This window comes from Cuculus canorus, chromosome Z (assembly GCF_017976375.1).
Source record: "Cuculus canorus isolate bCucCan1 chromosome Z, bCucCan1.pri, whole genome shotgun sequence".
NCBI lineage: Eukaryota > Metazoa > Chordata > Aves > Cuculiformes > Cuculidae > Cuculus > Cuculus canorus.
Genome location: NC_071441.1, coordinates 3,124,752 through 3,140,071, shown reverse-complemented (window position 1 = coordinate 3,140,071; position 15,320 = coordinate 3,124,752). Strand labels below are relative to the sequence as shown.

Here is a 15,320-nt window from a genome sequence, read left to right as displayed (position 1 = left end):
GTATTACTGTAGGTTCTATGTTGTTAGTGGGGTTAGAAACAATAAATATATTGTCATCTTCAATTCCACAATGCATTTTACTGTAGTGAATCTGTGACATTTAAAATGTGGCATTTGTTTCAGTTTCTTAGTTTATAGATAATTTGTGTATAATAGGGTTGTTTCCACACTTTCATCCTTACCTGGGAGTGCTACCTTAGCAGCATATGCATCCAGTCTACTATATAGATAGGAATTTGAAAATAAAAACTCATAATAATTACTTTAAACCAAAGATGTTCAAAAGAATCATTAGGATATATACTGACTTCTGATCTATAGCTGTCTTCTGATAGGTATATAATTTTGATTATTTTTTAGTCAGATTTTTTCAGTAAAATAATATTTTATTGAACCAGAAGGGGGTTATAAAAATTTACAGGTTCAGATGCAATTTTTGTATTCCAGCAGGACTCTGTTTCAGATGTAGATAATCCCCAGGAGGATCAAAAGGTGGAAGAAAGAAAGGAAGAAGAGGCTGAGCTGAATCAGTAAGAGACCTTTTTTTTTATTATTGTAATTACTTATTTAACTTTCCTTAAAAATCTAAGGTAGTTTTGTTAATTATGGTATTCAGTGGAGTCTAAATGGGTTCTCCTTGTTGATTATAGCAACAGACTCGTAGTTTGAAACAAAATTTCTATTGTCTTCTATTCCACTGGAGCAGGAATTTCACATATGCAAAGTCTTGGATTGTTGAGTGGTTATTTTAGTCATGCTGAAATAAAAGAGGTGTGGCTTGTGGGAAGTTGTAGTTTATATTTGGGAAAAGGATAAAGTATAACTGGAAAAGCTTTCAGAAACACCATTCCTCTCCAGACCTGAAATAGGAGCATAATCTTCAGGCTAAGTACAGTCAGAGAGTTGTTGTTCTAGGAAACTCTTAACAGTTAATCTGTTACCTAGCACAGAAAACAGAGTTTGGTGCCTTGGAAGCAGAAGGTGAAATTAAAACGTATATGGACAATATGCTTATTAGCTCCTGAAAGGAGGAGGGAGGTGTTTTAGACACCTTGAGAAATTTACTTATTTGTATTTTTTTTTAAATCACGTATTTTAAAATATCTCTACATATGTAATATAATGTGTATAGAAATAGTCCATAAACCTTATTGTCACATCATCTCTTTGAACAGACTACTACTCAGTTTGATTTCTCTGTTTTTTCAAGGGAAGAAGCTACATTCTGAAAACACAGGGTTTGCTATACCATGAGGACAGTTTTGAGATTTTTTTCATGTGTTTTAGTGACAAAAAAAGTCAACCTATTTTTATTATTTCAATTAGCTTTCTTCTTGAATCCACTATGTTTCTAGTAATGAAACCTCTTCCTCTGATATAAAGTGCCTGGACATCTTAATATTTAGGGTCTTATTAATTGTAAAAGCAATAAATAAATAAATAAATAACCCTGTGTATATATAATGTTTGTGAAAAACTTTTGAATGGTTTACTTGTAGAAATGTTTAGAATCCTCAATTATTTTAAACTGCTATATTTTTATTTTGAAAGAAACAAAAATGACTGCACATAAGATGTTCTTCAGGTATTTCTGATGATACTGACTTTTTTTTTTATAGGAAGGAAGTGATGCTATTAACAGTATTGCTTAAATTGGATTTTGTCTTGTTTTGTCAACTCAGATAAACCTCTTTTTTTTGCCTGCTGTTTGTGGTGAATAGCCAGAACCTATTCACTGCTTTTGTTTGAGTCAGTTTCTGATTGCTAAGGAGACAAAGCATGAATGTCAATATTTGCCAGCTCAAATTGCACTGTAATGCACAGATCGAAGCAGTGCAGATCAGTATAGCTCTGATCAGGTGGTTCTCAGGTATTTTATCTCATATTAATTAAAATACTTCTATATGGATGTGTGCATACATATACACACACGTATATATAAGTGTATCTTAAACAGTGTAACATATTATTGTAATATTTACCATACTGATTTTTTCTTTCTTTATAGCATGACTGAGGTTGTTACTGGCACCATTTGTCACTCCTTCATTTTAGAACAAGAACCAGAAGTTCCCAGGTAAAATAAAGCTAGAATGTCTTATATAATAAAAAATTGACTATCCCTATTAAATTTTCAGTCTGAAGTAACATGATATGTAGATTTCATTACAAAGTATTTGCAGGTATAACATATAGTATCTGCAAACTGTACTATTAAGTAGCCTTTCCTGAAACCTTTTTGTACTGTAATTCTTGAGGAGCATATGCTCTGGCGTGTTGTCCAGACTATCATGTGAATCAAACACGTTAATTCAGAGCTACCAGATTTCAAGAGAAGTTTTGTTCTCTGGTTCCAGACAGAATCATTACAATTACATACTAATACTATGAAAGATATATTGTTGCATAAAACACCTGAACAATAGCATTATAAACTTAGTGTCATATTTTTATAGAATTATTAAAACTTACAGGTCTTACAGCAACTACTAGATACACATGAATGGGTACATAAATATGTTTATAGTATTTCTGTAAACAGGCAACAAGTTTGAACTGGGTAAAGGCATCAGGAGTCAATCTCAAGTTTTCGCTTCTAGAACAGTCCTCTATGAGTTTTTTCTGATTGTCCCTTTGGACTCCATTTCCACGTGTCTCTAAACTGTTTCCTTCTTGATTTTTTTTGTGCCAGCTTTTTTAAAAAACACTTTTCTCAAACTTTCAGGGTTTCGGGCCATGCTTACACAGTTTGATAGCCTTCCAAAAGATTTCTTGTGCCTCTTCACACCTATTTCATATCCAAAATTCTTTTAGTATTATTCATAAGCTCTTTCTTTATGCTTGTAATTCTTCACATGCTGCACTTCAGCTGTGAAAAATACAAAGTTTGCCTGTACCTGTAGCAGTGTTAGCACTTTTCTTAAATAAGATAATGTCTTTCTGGTCATTTTCTGTTGATGTAGGTAAAGTCCTTCAGTTTCTTTATAACTTTGTGTAAGTCCTAGGCTTCTCTTGTTCATTTAAGGACTCCATCTACTTAAGAGTCTTTACCTACCTAAACATCTAATTATATCTGTGAGAAAATTCAATATATTGTATTATCTGGTACATATTATTTTAGTGTTAATTGTTTTCTGGTCTGCAGTTCTGTTGTTGTATATGAATACATGTTTTTAATTATTTGAATGAAATTGAATCTGCCATCAGCTAAAAATACCTGTCTCCACTCCTCTCAGCTGTTTTGTTTTATGACTAAATAGGCCTTTCTGTCAAATCGTCATTTTCTGCCTGTACCTCTAGTGACGATAACATTTCAAGTACCTTTTTGACTGAAAAATCAGATAGAACTTACATCTTTATTACTGTAATGAATTCAGTAATGAATTATTGTAATGAAAATTCAGTGGATCAGGAAGCGTTAGGAAAAAGATTTCTTACATACTCCTCAGTGAAGATTGTGCAGCGCTAATTATTTAATTGTTCCTACAAATTAATTATGCTTTAGAAAAGAAGATACATTTAAAATTTCCTGGGTTGGTTTAAGACAAACTGACACAGGTGTTCTGAACTATGAATGTTTTTCATAGTTTTATTCTTTTCCTTCTTAAGTAACAGAGAGATTTCTCTAAGTGATCATCAGTCTTCTCAGACTGTTGTGTCAACTGTGTCAAGTATTGCCTCTAATACTTCCGTTTGTGCAAAGAAGCAAAAAGTCAATGAAGTCCCTACAGAAGAGAAACCAAACACATCAGAAACTGTCACTCAGATGCTCCAAGATGAAATGTTTAAGTTAGTTCAGGTGAGAGCTTCTCATTATTGAAAATAATGTTTACAGTATGAACTGTGTTATTTAAAACAATGGAGATAATTGCTCTTTTAAAGGTATTCTGTTGGTGGTTGGTTTTGAAAGAGATTTCCAGTTTGATGTAAACTAATGCGAAAACTTATTTTAGACTTAACTCTTGCTTTTGTCTCAAGAAAATTAATAATATAATAATAAAAGTTTAAGTATGCTTTAGTTCACATAACTCAGTGTGCTGTAATAGCATAGGTTAAGAAAAATTCTGAAGCTATAATAAGTTTGCAGCTGTGCTAGGATTTAACTTTTGCTAGTACATTGAGACAATGTCACCTTACATTTACTCAGACTTCAGAAACAAGGAAATGAGTTTGTCTTGCTTTAGTGTAACCTGTCCGTGGCAGGTAGTTAGTGAATCTTAAAAGATTTAAGTCCAGTACAATAAACTATCATACAACTGAATCATTATTGAATCTTTGGAATGTTGTTTATTTTGTCACCTGTATTAACAGAATAACGGACAGTTTTAACATAGCCTAGACATAGAATTTTTCCTATGATTCTGTTAAAGTTGATTACAGTGTTAGTTTTGTGTGTGTGTATCCAGCTACAGCAAATCAACTTCTTGAGTTTAATGCAAATAGTGCAGTCACCCTTTGCCAACCTGCCAAACGTGCAACAAATTTTGCAACACCATCAGCCTGTTCACCTGGAAGGAATGAAGCCTTCACACACTGCCGAAGGCAATGCCTCTCTGAAAACACAGCTGCCCACTCAAGAAGATAAAGGAAAACTTGTTCAAGAGAGCTCCGATTTTCAACCAGGGAATAATTTAAGAGATGAAAGCAACAATGATGGTATAAAAGTAAGTGTGTTGAAGTGTCATTTATGAGAGGTGTTCGGTATATCTGATATGTTATCTGTTGTGTTAAATTAGGAAATGATTTTGTAGTGATTGCTCTAGATGAAAAAGATTTGATAACTTTTTTGTGCATATTTATTGCATGATTACTAATTTAAGGTACTTCTAAATGCTGTTTTGTTTGCTTTTCTGATTTAGAATCAGCTGGACGTGAATGTTTCTTCAAGCCTATTAGAAAGCCACAATAAAGAAACAAGATTTATACCACCATCTCAAGATTTGCATTCTTCAACACTTAGTAAACCACTTCATCTCCTAGCTCCTTCCTCAGGCACCCAGAAAAAAACAAAGTTTATCCCTGTCGAAAAAAAAAACAGTTACTCAAATGGATTTCCCTTGCTTAAGCTTGAATCAGGTTATCGTTTCAAACCAGCACTATTATATCCAGTAGATATGACATCAGCTTTTGCTAGACCACCCCCAGTGCCACGAGTGGCTTGGAGTTCATCAGATTCCGTAGAGAACCATCAGTCGTCATACACAACAAGAAAGAGTGAGTCAAAAGCAGATTTGAACATGAGTAGATATGACCCTGAGATCCCAGGGCAAATGCACAAGGAAGAGAAAAGATGGGCAGAAATTGCGCATAAAGGACCTCCCAAACACCTGAATCTAGATCAGTATGAAGGACATCAAGGTGTTTCACCTCAGCAGCAGTTCTCTGCAAATGTGAACATGGACAAACCACAGATCACTCAGAACCTGGGTGGTATTCCACTGTTGCACCTTGACCCAGTGCCTAGACTTTCACCAGCTGTAAGGCAGCCAGTCACTACTACTTTATTACCTGTTAAACCTGCAACAAAGGAGACTGACTGTGGAGAAACCCAACAGTACACAGGAATATCACTACTCCATGTTAATTTACCTCAAAAAAAGAAGGTACTGGATTTTAGCATTAAGTTTTTACAAGTTTTATGGGGTTTTCAGTTTCATGGTTTCTTATTCCTGAAAAATAAGTTAATGTTTCCAGACTATGTTATTGTAAAGCTTAGCTATGAGAAGGAATTTGGAACTATGTTACCTTCTTACTTGCATGTCAGTATGAGGCAGGCTGCATGCTTGGATATGTTTTTAACATTAGTTGATTCTTCTTTCCATAGTTAATCAACTTTCAGCACATGAGTAACCATTAGTAATGAATATAAGGTATTTACTGTCTAAAATACTGGATAATATTAATATGGTAAAACATAGTTCTAGTTTTACAGAAATGTAAATAGAGTTATTTAGAGAAATAGAAAGAATACGGTAAGAAATCCTCCTTTGCAGGGCAGAAATTGGATGCTAAAAGGCTTGTTAAGAAAACCCTATCTTTTGGATTTTAGAATTTGATGTTTTGAAAAATATTGTTCTGATAGACTTTCATACCCTAGTGCATTCCAGTTGGAAAGAATAGAAATGTTTTTCCTTGAAACATACTTCCTCAGTCCTTGTCTATGATGCATGGTTCCTACCTTCATCCTCAACTGCATGCATTAGAAATTCAAATATTAGTGAAATACATTCTGTGGAGAAAATTCATATCTTTGAGTTTATTTTCAGAAAATAATTAACATGCTTTAACTGACATTCTGGTCTGATGCCTTTAATGCTACATTTTCATTTTCATTAGGATTTGCTACATGAGTTGTGTTTTTATCACTGAGATCCAAACTGGACCTGCTCTTTACATCCAACCTGACTGGAGTTCCCCTCTCTGTTTCCTCTATCATTGTTTCATTTATGCTTCTTTCTCTCTCTGAATGCTTTCAGGCACCAAAATTCATTCCACTTCAAGATCTCATTGCATTTGAGCAACGCCACCAGCATCATACTGTGCCCAGTACTTCCTTTGGACCAGAGCAAACTGAACCTATCCAGTTACTAAAAACTGATGTTGAACCATTTGAACTAAGGGATGTGCAGAATAATAGAAAAAGGCAAGCCAAACTTTTAAGTGGGTCTTCATTTTGAAAGACTTACAGACTTAGAATCAGTGGGAGTTTTTACAGGACCTTAATTAAAGTGAGATTTGGGTGTAATTCTCTTGGAGAAGAATAAAATAGCAAATAGCAAAGACACAGCCGGAGGAGTATGGCATTAGGGCATGATGAAGGAGTTGTTGCTGCTACAAGGTTAATAGGAATAAGATTCAAGAGGAAATGTTTTTCATACCCAATATCTGTGGTTTAAAGTCTTCTTGTCATCTGGCTATTTGTTATATGCTGTTTGTTATATACTGTTTGTGAAATGCTTTGCTGGTTATGTAATGAATCTTGATAGGCTACTACACACTGCATAACGTCACTGTTGGTAGTAGTCTTCAGTAAAGAAAGGGCTATGCTTTTTCAATATAATTCAAGATGTAGGCTCTGTTTCTTAACCCAGATAGTGATTAGAAAAATTCCTGCAGACAAGATATTTTATTTTGTTGGCATGCATGTAACATACGTGGTAGGTACAGTATTCTTTATGTTTGAAATTTGGTTTACACTTCATTAATTGATTGCACGAACAGTGAAAACGATTTATTTAAGCTACATGCATATCTTTATTCAATTTTCATGTGTCAATAGATTCCTGACATTTCACCGATCTGTGTTTTCCGTGGAAGAGTTAATGGCATCATTGCATCTAGAACAGAACGCTTGCTTCTGATGATGTTGTGTTTGACTCTGGCAGTTGGAAAACACAGACTCTGAGATGACTTTTTCATGTTAAAGTTAAAAAACAATTGATACATATAAAACTGCAGCTGGAGCTTAGTATGCCTGTATACAACTTTTAAAACTTTTTTAGTTAAATAGTTAATGAAAAAGTTTCAACAGTAGCAGCAGCTTGTTTCGTGCTGGAGTATTCAATACAGATTCCTTACGGGCATTTTATATAGCGGTGATTATTTTTTTCTACACAAAATATAGATATGGAATGTTATACAGTTTGTGGTGTTTGATATAAATAGTTTAGTAGACAATTAACAGATTTTGATGTGATTGTTACAGGTTTTTGTGAGTTCCTGCAACAGTTCTGTGTAGATTTCTGGTAGGCAAAAGTTGTGCTTTGAGCTGATGTGTATGCAATGGTTGTGTTTGTCTTTTCCACGTTTATTTCAGTGTATATTTCTTAATAGTAGTATTTCTTAGGAAACAGTTATAGATTTTTTTGTTATTTCAGTGCAGTTCTTACTTTTTACTTGTAATTAATACGTTAACAGACAAAAGAGGCGTGAAAAGAAACAAGTGGAAGAGGAGGAAAAGAAGAAACCAAGTGTGTCCTTCTGCCCAGATGACTCCATCATCAATATTAGTGATGCAGTGGTGGCTGTTGAATCAGGGACTAGGGTACAGAAAATTTTTTGTTTGTTTGACTATTCAAGTATTTACAGGAAAGAAAGAAGCAGGAAACTGTAAACCAGGACAGTCTTGTAAATCCCTTCCAGGCTGTAGCCTAGAAAGTGTATACATCCTTCATTCATATATTGCTTTCCCTGTAAACAAGAGATTTATTTCTATAAATAATTCCAAGGTTGCTTTGTTTTTCCTGGGATATGAACTTATGTATTTTGATAGGATATTTGTCTGTTCGTACAGTTAAAGTAAAAAGATATACAAACACTAATTGCTTAAAAATAAAACAAAAAATTATGTTTAGCCTAGCAGTACTACTAGGCAAAGAGACCCAAGTATTACTCTTTTCCCATGAGGCTAGATGTTGACAGTATCAGAGTGAGGATGGGGAGCACAAGGACTCAGTTCTGTCTCAGCCTGGAAACTGTGAAGAGAAGGTTTTCATCAAGCTGTGTTTTGATTTGTGCGCTTCTACCGTTGGTTCGCCTTAGCCTTTTTGATACTGCTTTTGCTTGCAAGTACTAGATTTCAAGCTGGAACACTACCAGATATAAACCTAGATCACTACCCAGGGCAGCAGGCTCAAATTCTGCTCCATATCATACCTTCTTTGAGACTTCCCTGTCCAGCACAGCAGCTGGAGAGCCTCACCAGACTTGTAGGATGTTATTTATGGTAGAGCAGAGGTAGCATACACTTGAAGAAGAATGAGGAGTTTGTGTTTCTGTGGATAATCCCAAGGCCCATATGGGAAAGAATGTGCCACAGTAATTCCACTAAGTTGGAATGAAATGGAAGAATTAAAAAAGGGCGTAAGAAATGTACATTAGATTGTTGTGGTTTTGTTTTTCTCAGATCATTACTCAAAGTAGAAAAGTTAACAGCATCAAGAAAGTCTTTAATTTGCGTTGGAACTATTTTTTTAAGATCATTCTTTTTCTCATTATGTTAGGATCAACAAGCGAAGTCTACATCTTACCTTCAAGATGGTATTTTCACTTCCATGGGCAAGTACAAGTCTTTTTAGTGCTTTGAGTGCTCAAATAAAGTAAATCAAGGAGCAGAAGTTTGTTAGATTTCAAAGGAAAACTTCGTAGTCATCAAGGTGTTAAAAACTTGGACTGTGTGGTCTGTGGGCAATTCAGTATAAGGGCTTATGGGATCATTACCCTGAAAATTAAGAAAGCCTTTCAAGATATACATCAGATATTCAGTCTTTTTTGCGAATGATCAGTTTTTAGGGGATTGGTGGGGAGAGAGGTGCAAAAAATTTAAGATCTCATATCAGTTTTCTGTACTCTCAGAATAATTCTGAAAATTGTAAGAGTTTTCTTATATATAACTTTTCTTAAAAATAGGCAATAATTTTGTATTTATGTCTATAAACAATGGACTTAATTAGATAAGAACAGTGTGTTGAATGAATTTCAGTAACTATGGCTCATAATGATTTTGGTTTGTGTGATTCATCGGACAAATGCTGTAAACAGTGCTTTCAAATTTTAAATCAGTTTATTTGTTTTTAAAAGATAACAGTCCAATTTTACTTCTCTGAATATTCTAATTACACAAAATTTAAGATTCTTTCAAAAGAAAGTGAATATTTGCAATATTTCTAGCTTACAAAATTAAGGCTATGCCTACAGAAAGTTTTAGTTCTTTCTAGTACATTTAATTCAGCACAACATTGAGTCCTAACAGAGGACAAAATGCAACCCATTCTCTGAAATTTGGCCTCAGAGAAATACTGGCTTGCAAAGCTTCGTAGAAGCATAACAAATTAAGGTACACGTAACAAAATCTTCCTCCCCTTTTAAAATATAAAATAAGTTCTTATTGTACAGCACGTAGAATATTTAATTTAAAAATTAAGTGTCCAAATTGAGCCTTGATTTTAATTCGGATTGGCATTGTAAGTTTCAGCACAGTTAGGTATTCACACAAGGCAGGTAGTGCAAACTTTTCTTGAAATCATTCATGAAGTATGCTTGAAGAAAGGTTAAAATTATCTGTCAGAATGCAAAGAAATAATTTAATATGTATTATCATGTTTTAGACACAGTGAGAGAAGCGACTACTGCTTCAGAGGTACATCACATATCTTCTGCAGGAAAAAAAATAGCAGAAACTAAAGATGCAAGTACAAATACACACCCAGGTAAGTACTACCTGTGTGACCAACCATTTCTGCTATTGCTTCTTGTGAGCTGTGATGTTTGGTCAGTTTCCAAAATGGAGTAAGTTTTTAAAGGGAAAAGCTGTTTTCCATGCTGTGATTTTTTGTTTCAATAGGTATTAAATCAGAAATTATTGGAATATAAATTATAGAATACTAGTCTAAATAATTATAAATACAAGTGTTACTGATGCAATTATGTAAGAATCTCCATATGCTTTCTGTAAGTCAGTTCTTCTGTGACTTTTTCTGAAAGCTTCTGTTAATTTTCACTTTATCTAAGTGCGTTTTAGACAGTGCTTCACATGTGACTGGAATTGTTTCCCTGCTTCTTCTCCCCCTCAACTTTGTCTGGGTTGTGACCTGGAAATCAGAAACGTACATTCAGATAACATCACCGGTGTTTTTACTTTCTTTAAATTAATACGTTTTGCTTTTGTCTTTTTTCCTATCAAGTGCTCAAATCATATCAGGATGTTGGAATCAGTGCTGGAAATGAGGCTTCTGAAGTTAAAAGTAGTGAACCAGTCATGTCTGTTCCTATGTCAGGTGTGCCTTCAGCCTTTCACTACTTAATTTGTTGTTTGGGAAGTCCATAAAAATATTACAATTTTGGCATGGCTTTTGTAGTTGAGATAGCTAAATGTGGGATATGGAGAAGAAGATGATAATTTATCCACCTTTGTGAAACCAAATGTGAAATACTTTTCATAAACAGTATTATAAGTTTGTCTGGAATTTTTCATGGTAGAGCATACCTATGCTTTTGTATTCTGGAATGAAAAGGTACCATTGTGGATTTCAGCTTGATTTTAGCACTGCTTCATCTTGGGGAGTTGGTGTTATGTACACCAAATGTATTAGCTGGTGAGTTAAGGTGGATCACAGCTCCATGTGAAATGGCGCTGTAGTAGCTCCGCTAATTATACAGTTTTTCCATGCATCTGCTAAATTGTATAACAGATATAGGCAAAGTTACAATATTCCAGCTTTGAGTAGGAATTTTGTTGCCAGTCAGTCATTTAAACGGTCTCTTGGGAGCACGGCGACTGGAGCGCGGCGAAGTGGAGCGAGGCAAAGAGGTGCGGGGCACGTTATTACAAAGGGGCAGTTTGAGCGGCAGTTCGAGCAGGAAGGGCTCAGGGAGAGGCTGGTGGCTGACCATGGTGGCTACCAGGCAGAAGATTAAAACTGCTCCGGGTGCTGCAGCGAGCAGGATGGATACTGCCACCCAGACAGAGCCTCAGTGGGTCCATGCAGCCACGCAGACCCTGGGCTGTAGGCAGTGCCCCCCTCCCACACCAGCCTGTGCCTCTGATGCCGGCTACGCTTGTGGGAGCTGTGCACGAGTCGCAGAACTCCTTCACATGGTGGCAGAGCTGAGGGAGGAGGTGAACAGGTTAAGGACTATCAGGGAATGCGAGAGGGACATAGATCTTTGGAGCAGTGCCCTCGCACAAACCCAGCAGGTTGCTGGAGCCAATGCGGCGGAGCAGCTTGATCCTATAATCTGTGAGGCAGGGGGAACAAGAGATGAGGGATGGCAGCAAGTTCCTGTCCGGCGCAGGAAACCTGCTCCCCCCACCCGGACAACTAACCCCCAGATAGCCCTCAGAAATAAATATGAAACGCTGCAGGTAGAACCTGTCCCCCAGGAAGAAGCAGAGGAAGAAGGAGATGGTCCCCACAGCCTGGAAACATTCCCTAGGCTCCAGCATCCTCGGAGGGCCCTAAAAACATCCTCTGTCAAGAAAAAGAGGAGAGTGATCGTCTTAGGGGACTCCCTTCTTAAAGGAATGGAGGGTCCCATCTGCAGACCAGATCCGCTCCACAGGGAGGTCTGCTGCTTACCGGGGGCATCAGTGAGGGATATCAATAGAAAACTCCCTTCCTTGGTGAAGGAAACGGATTACTATCCCCTGTTAGTATTTCAAATAGGTAATGATGACTTACAGCGCAGAAAGCTGAAAGCCATCAAAAGAGACTTCAGGGCTTTAGGGAAGATGATGGAGGGCTCTGGAGCGCAAGTGGTGTTTAGCTCTATCCCAATACTAAGGAATATGGAACAGGAGGTCAGGAACATACAGATGATTAATGCCTGGCTCCGAGCCTGGTGTGAGGAGAGAGGCTTTGGCTTCTTTGATCATGGGGTGACCCACCCACCCCCAGGTTTTCTTACTAGGGATGGGTCATACTTGTCTCCAAGGGGGACTAAAGTTATCTCTAAAAATCTAGTTAGGCTCTTAAATAGAGCTTTAAACTAGATGTGAAGGGGGAAGGGGAGGAGACCAGGCTAGTTGAGAGTGAGCCTGGAAGTGGGAAACCGGTGGCTGAGAAATGGTGTGCTGGAGAGGACCACCAGTACACCACAACAGGGCAAGTGAGGGCGAGTACAAGTGGGGACAGTAAGGATGAAACTGGGTCTGTGGAATTAGTTATTCCAAGGACCAGTCAATCGAGAATAAACTCTCTTCCCTTTACGAGGGCTGAAGGTTCATCAGCCCAGCTGAAGTGCATTTACACCAATGCACGCAGCATGGGCAATAAGAAGGATGAGCTGGAAGCTGTTGTAGGGCAAGGTGACTATGATGTCATTGCCATCACAGAAACGTGGTGGGATGACTCACATAACTGGACTACAGCTATGTTGGGATAGAAACTCTTCAGGCGGGACAGGAAGGGTAGGAAAGGAGGCGGGGTAGCCCTCTATGTCAAAGAGTGCTTTGATACTCTTGAACTGGATTACGGTGAGGATGGGATCGAATGCCTATGGGTTAAAATCAGAGGAGCCCACAAGAAAGGGGACTTTGTGATAGGAGTCTGTTACAAACCACCCAGCCAAGAAGAAGCTGCTGATGAGCTCTTCTATAAACAGCTGGGGACAGTCTCTAAATCTCTGCCTCTTGTCCTTGTGGGAGACTTTAACTTTCCGGATGTCTGCTGGGAGTACAATACAGCAGAAAGGAAACAGTCTAGGAGGTTCCTGGAGTGTATTGAAGACAACTTCCTTGCACAACTGGTTAGCGAACCAACAAGGGAGGGTGCCTTCCTAGACCTGCTGTTTGTGAATAGAGAAGGTCTTGTTGGGGATTTGACGGTTGGAGGACGCCTGGGATTAAGCGATCATTAGATGATAGGGTTTTCAGTTCTAGGTGGGATTAAGAAGGGGGTTAGCAAAACAGTCACATTAAACTTCCAGAGGGCAGACTTTGGCCTGTTCAGAAGGTTGATTAGCAAAGTCCCGTGGGAAACAGTCCTTCAGGGCAAGGGAGCCCACGAGGGTTGGGCGCTCTTGAAAAATGAAATCCTAGCAGCTCAAGAGCAAGCCATCCCTGTGTTCCGGAAAAGGAGCCGGCGGGGGGAAAAGCCAGCTTGGTGGAGCAGGGAGATCTCAAGATGTGTCAATAATAAGAAGAAGCTTTATGTGCTTTGGAGGAAAGGACAGGCATCTTGGTTGGACTACAGGAACGAAGTGAGATTATGCAGGGAAAAAATCAGGAGGGCCAAGGCCCAACTAGAATTAAAACTCTCTAAGTCTGTGAAAGACAACAAAAAGTCTTTCTACAGGTACATTAACAGGAAAAGGAGGCCAAGGGAGAATATCCAGTCTCTATTGGATGCAGAAGGAATAACAGTGACAGGGGATAAGGACAAGGCTGAGGTACTAAATGCCTTCTTCGCCTCAGTCTTTAATAGCAAAGAAAGTTCTTCCTTCTGTTTACAAATCCAAGAGTTAGAGGGGCAGATTGAGGCTCCCGTGATCCAAGAGGAGGCGGTTAGAGACTTGCTTGCCCAGCTAGACGCCCACAAGTCTATGGGGCCGGATGGGATCCACCCAAGAGTATTGAAGGAGCTGGCGGATGTCCTTTCCAAACCCCTATCCATCATCTTCCAGAGGTCCTGGCTGACTGGGGAAGTTCCACTAGACTGGAGGCTGGCTGATGTTGTGCCCATATATAAGAAGGGTTGCAGAGAGGATCTGGGGAACTACAGGCCTGTCAGTCTCACCTCAGTGCCAGGGAAAGTCATGGAACAGGTAATCTTGAGTGCTATCATGAAGCACATGCAAGAGAACCGGGTGATCAGGCCCAGTCAACATGGGTTTACAAAAGGCAGATCTTGCCAAACTAACCTGATCACCTTCTATGACAAAATCACTCGACTACTGGATGGGGGAAAGGCTGTGGATATAGTCTTCTTGGACTTCAGTAAAGCCTTCGACACAGTTTCTCACAGCATTCTGCTTCAGAAACTGTCAGCCTCTGGCCTGGACAGGCGTACACTCTCCTGGGTTGAAAACTGGTTGGATGGCCGGGCCCAGAGAGTGGTGGAGAATGGAGTTAACTCCAGCTGGAGGCCAGTCACAAGTCGAGTTCCTCAGGGCTCAGTACTGGGTCCGGCTCTGTTCAATGTCTTTATCAATGACCTGGATGAAGGCATTGAGTGCACCCTCAGCAAGTTTGCAGATGACACTAAGCTGGGAGGAAGTGTGGATCTGCTGGAGGGTAGGGAGGCTCTGCAGAGGGATCTGAACAGGCTGGACTGCTGGGCCGAGACCAATGGGATGAGGTTTAACAAGGCCAAATGCCGGGTCCTACACTTGGGGCACAACAACCCTATGCAGCACTACAGACTGGGGGAAGAATGGCTGGAGAGCTGCATGGAAGAGAGGGACGTGGGGGTGCTGGTTGACAGCGACTGAACATGAGCCAGCAGTGTGCCCAGGTGGCCAAGAAGGCCAACGGCATCTTGGCTTGTATCAGAAATGGGGTCACCAGCAGGTCCAGGGAGGTGATTCTCCCTCTGTACTCGGCACTGGTGAGACCGCACCTCGAATACTGTGTTCAGTTCTGGGCCCCTCACCACAAGAAGGATGTTGAGGCTCTGGAGTGTGTCCAGAGAAGAGCAACAAAGCTGGTGAGGGGCTGGAGAACAAGTCTGACGAGGAGCGGCTGAGAGAGCTGGGGTTGTTTAGCCTGGAGAAGAGGAGGCTGAGGGGAGACCTTATTGCTCTTTACAACTACCTGAAAGGAGGTTGTGGAGAGGAGGGAGCTGGGCTCTGCTCCCCAGTGACAGGGGACAGGACAAGGGGGA

General features: G+C 39.0%; 1 protein-coding gene across 4 annotated transcripts in view; it reads left to right on the top strand.

The window, feature by feature from the left end:
* Positions 1-15,320, top strand: part of CPLANE1 (ciliogenesis and planar polarity effector complex subunit 1) — a 65,316-nt gene that overhangs the window by 29,521 nt on the left and 20,475 nt on the right. For 2 of the 4 annotated variants that reach the window (XM_054054235.1, XM_054054230.1), the window contains 10 exons: positions 448-530; positions 2,009-2,077; positions 3,610-3,799; positions 4,407-4,664; positions 4,860-5,603; positions 6,477-6,643; positions 7,918-8,044; positions 9,003-9,057; positions 10,107-10,208; positions 10,683-10,775. In XM_054054235.1, coding sequence (XP_053910210.1) covers positions 448-530; positions 2,009-2,077; positions 3,610-3,799; positions 4,407-4,664; positions 4,860-5,603; positions 6,477-6,643; positions 7,918-8,044; positions 9,003-9,057; positions 10,107-10,208; positions 10,683-10,775 — 1,888 coding nt within the window. The remainder of the gene's footprint in view (positions 1-447; positions 531-2,008; positions 2,078-3,609; positions 3,800-4,406; positions 4,665-4,859; positions 5,604-6,476; positions 6,644-7,917; positions 8,045-9,002; positions 9,058-10,106; positions 10,209-10,682; positions 10,776-15,320) is intronic. The other 2 variants (XM_054054231.1, XM_054054232.1) reach the window with 2 other exon arrangements.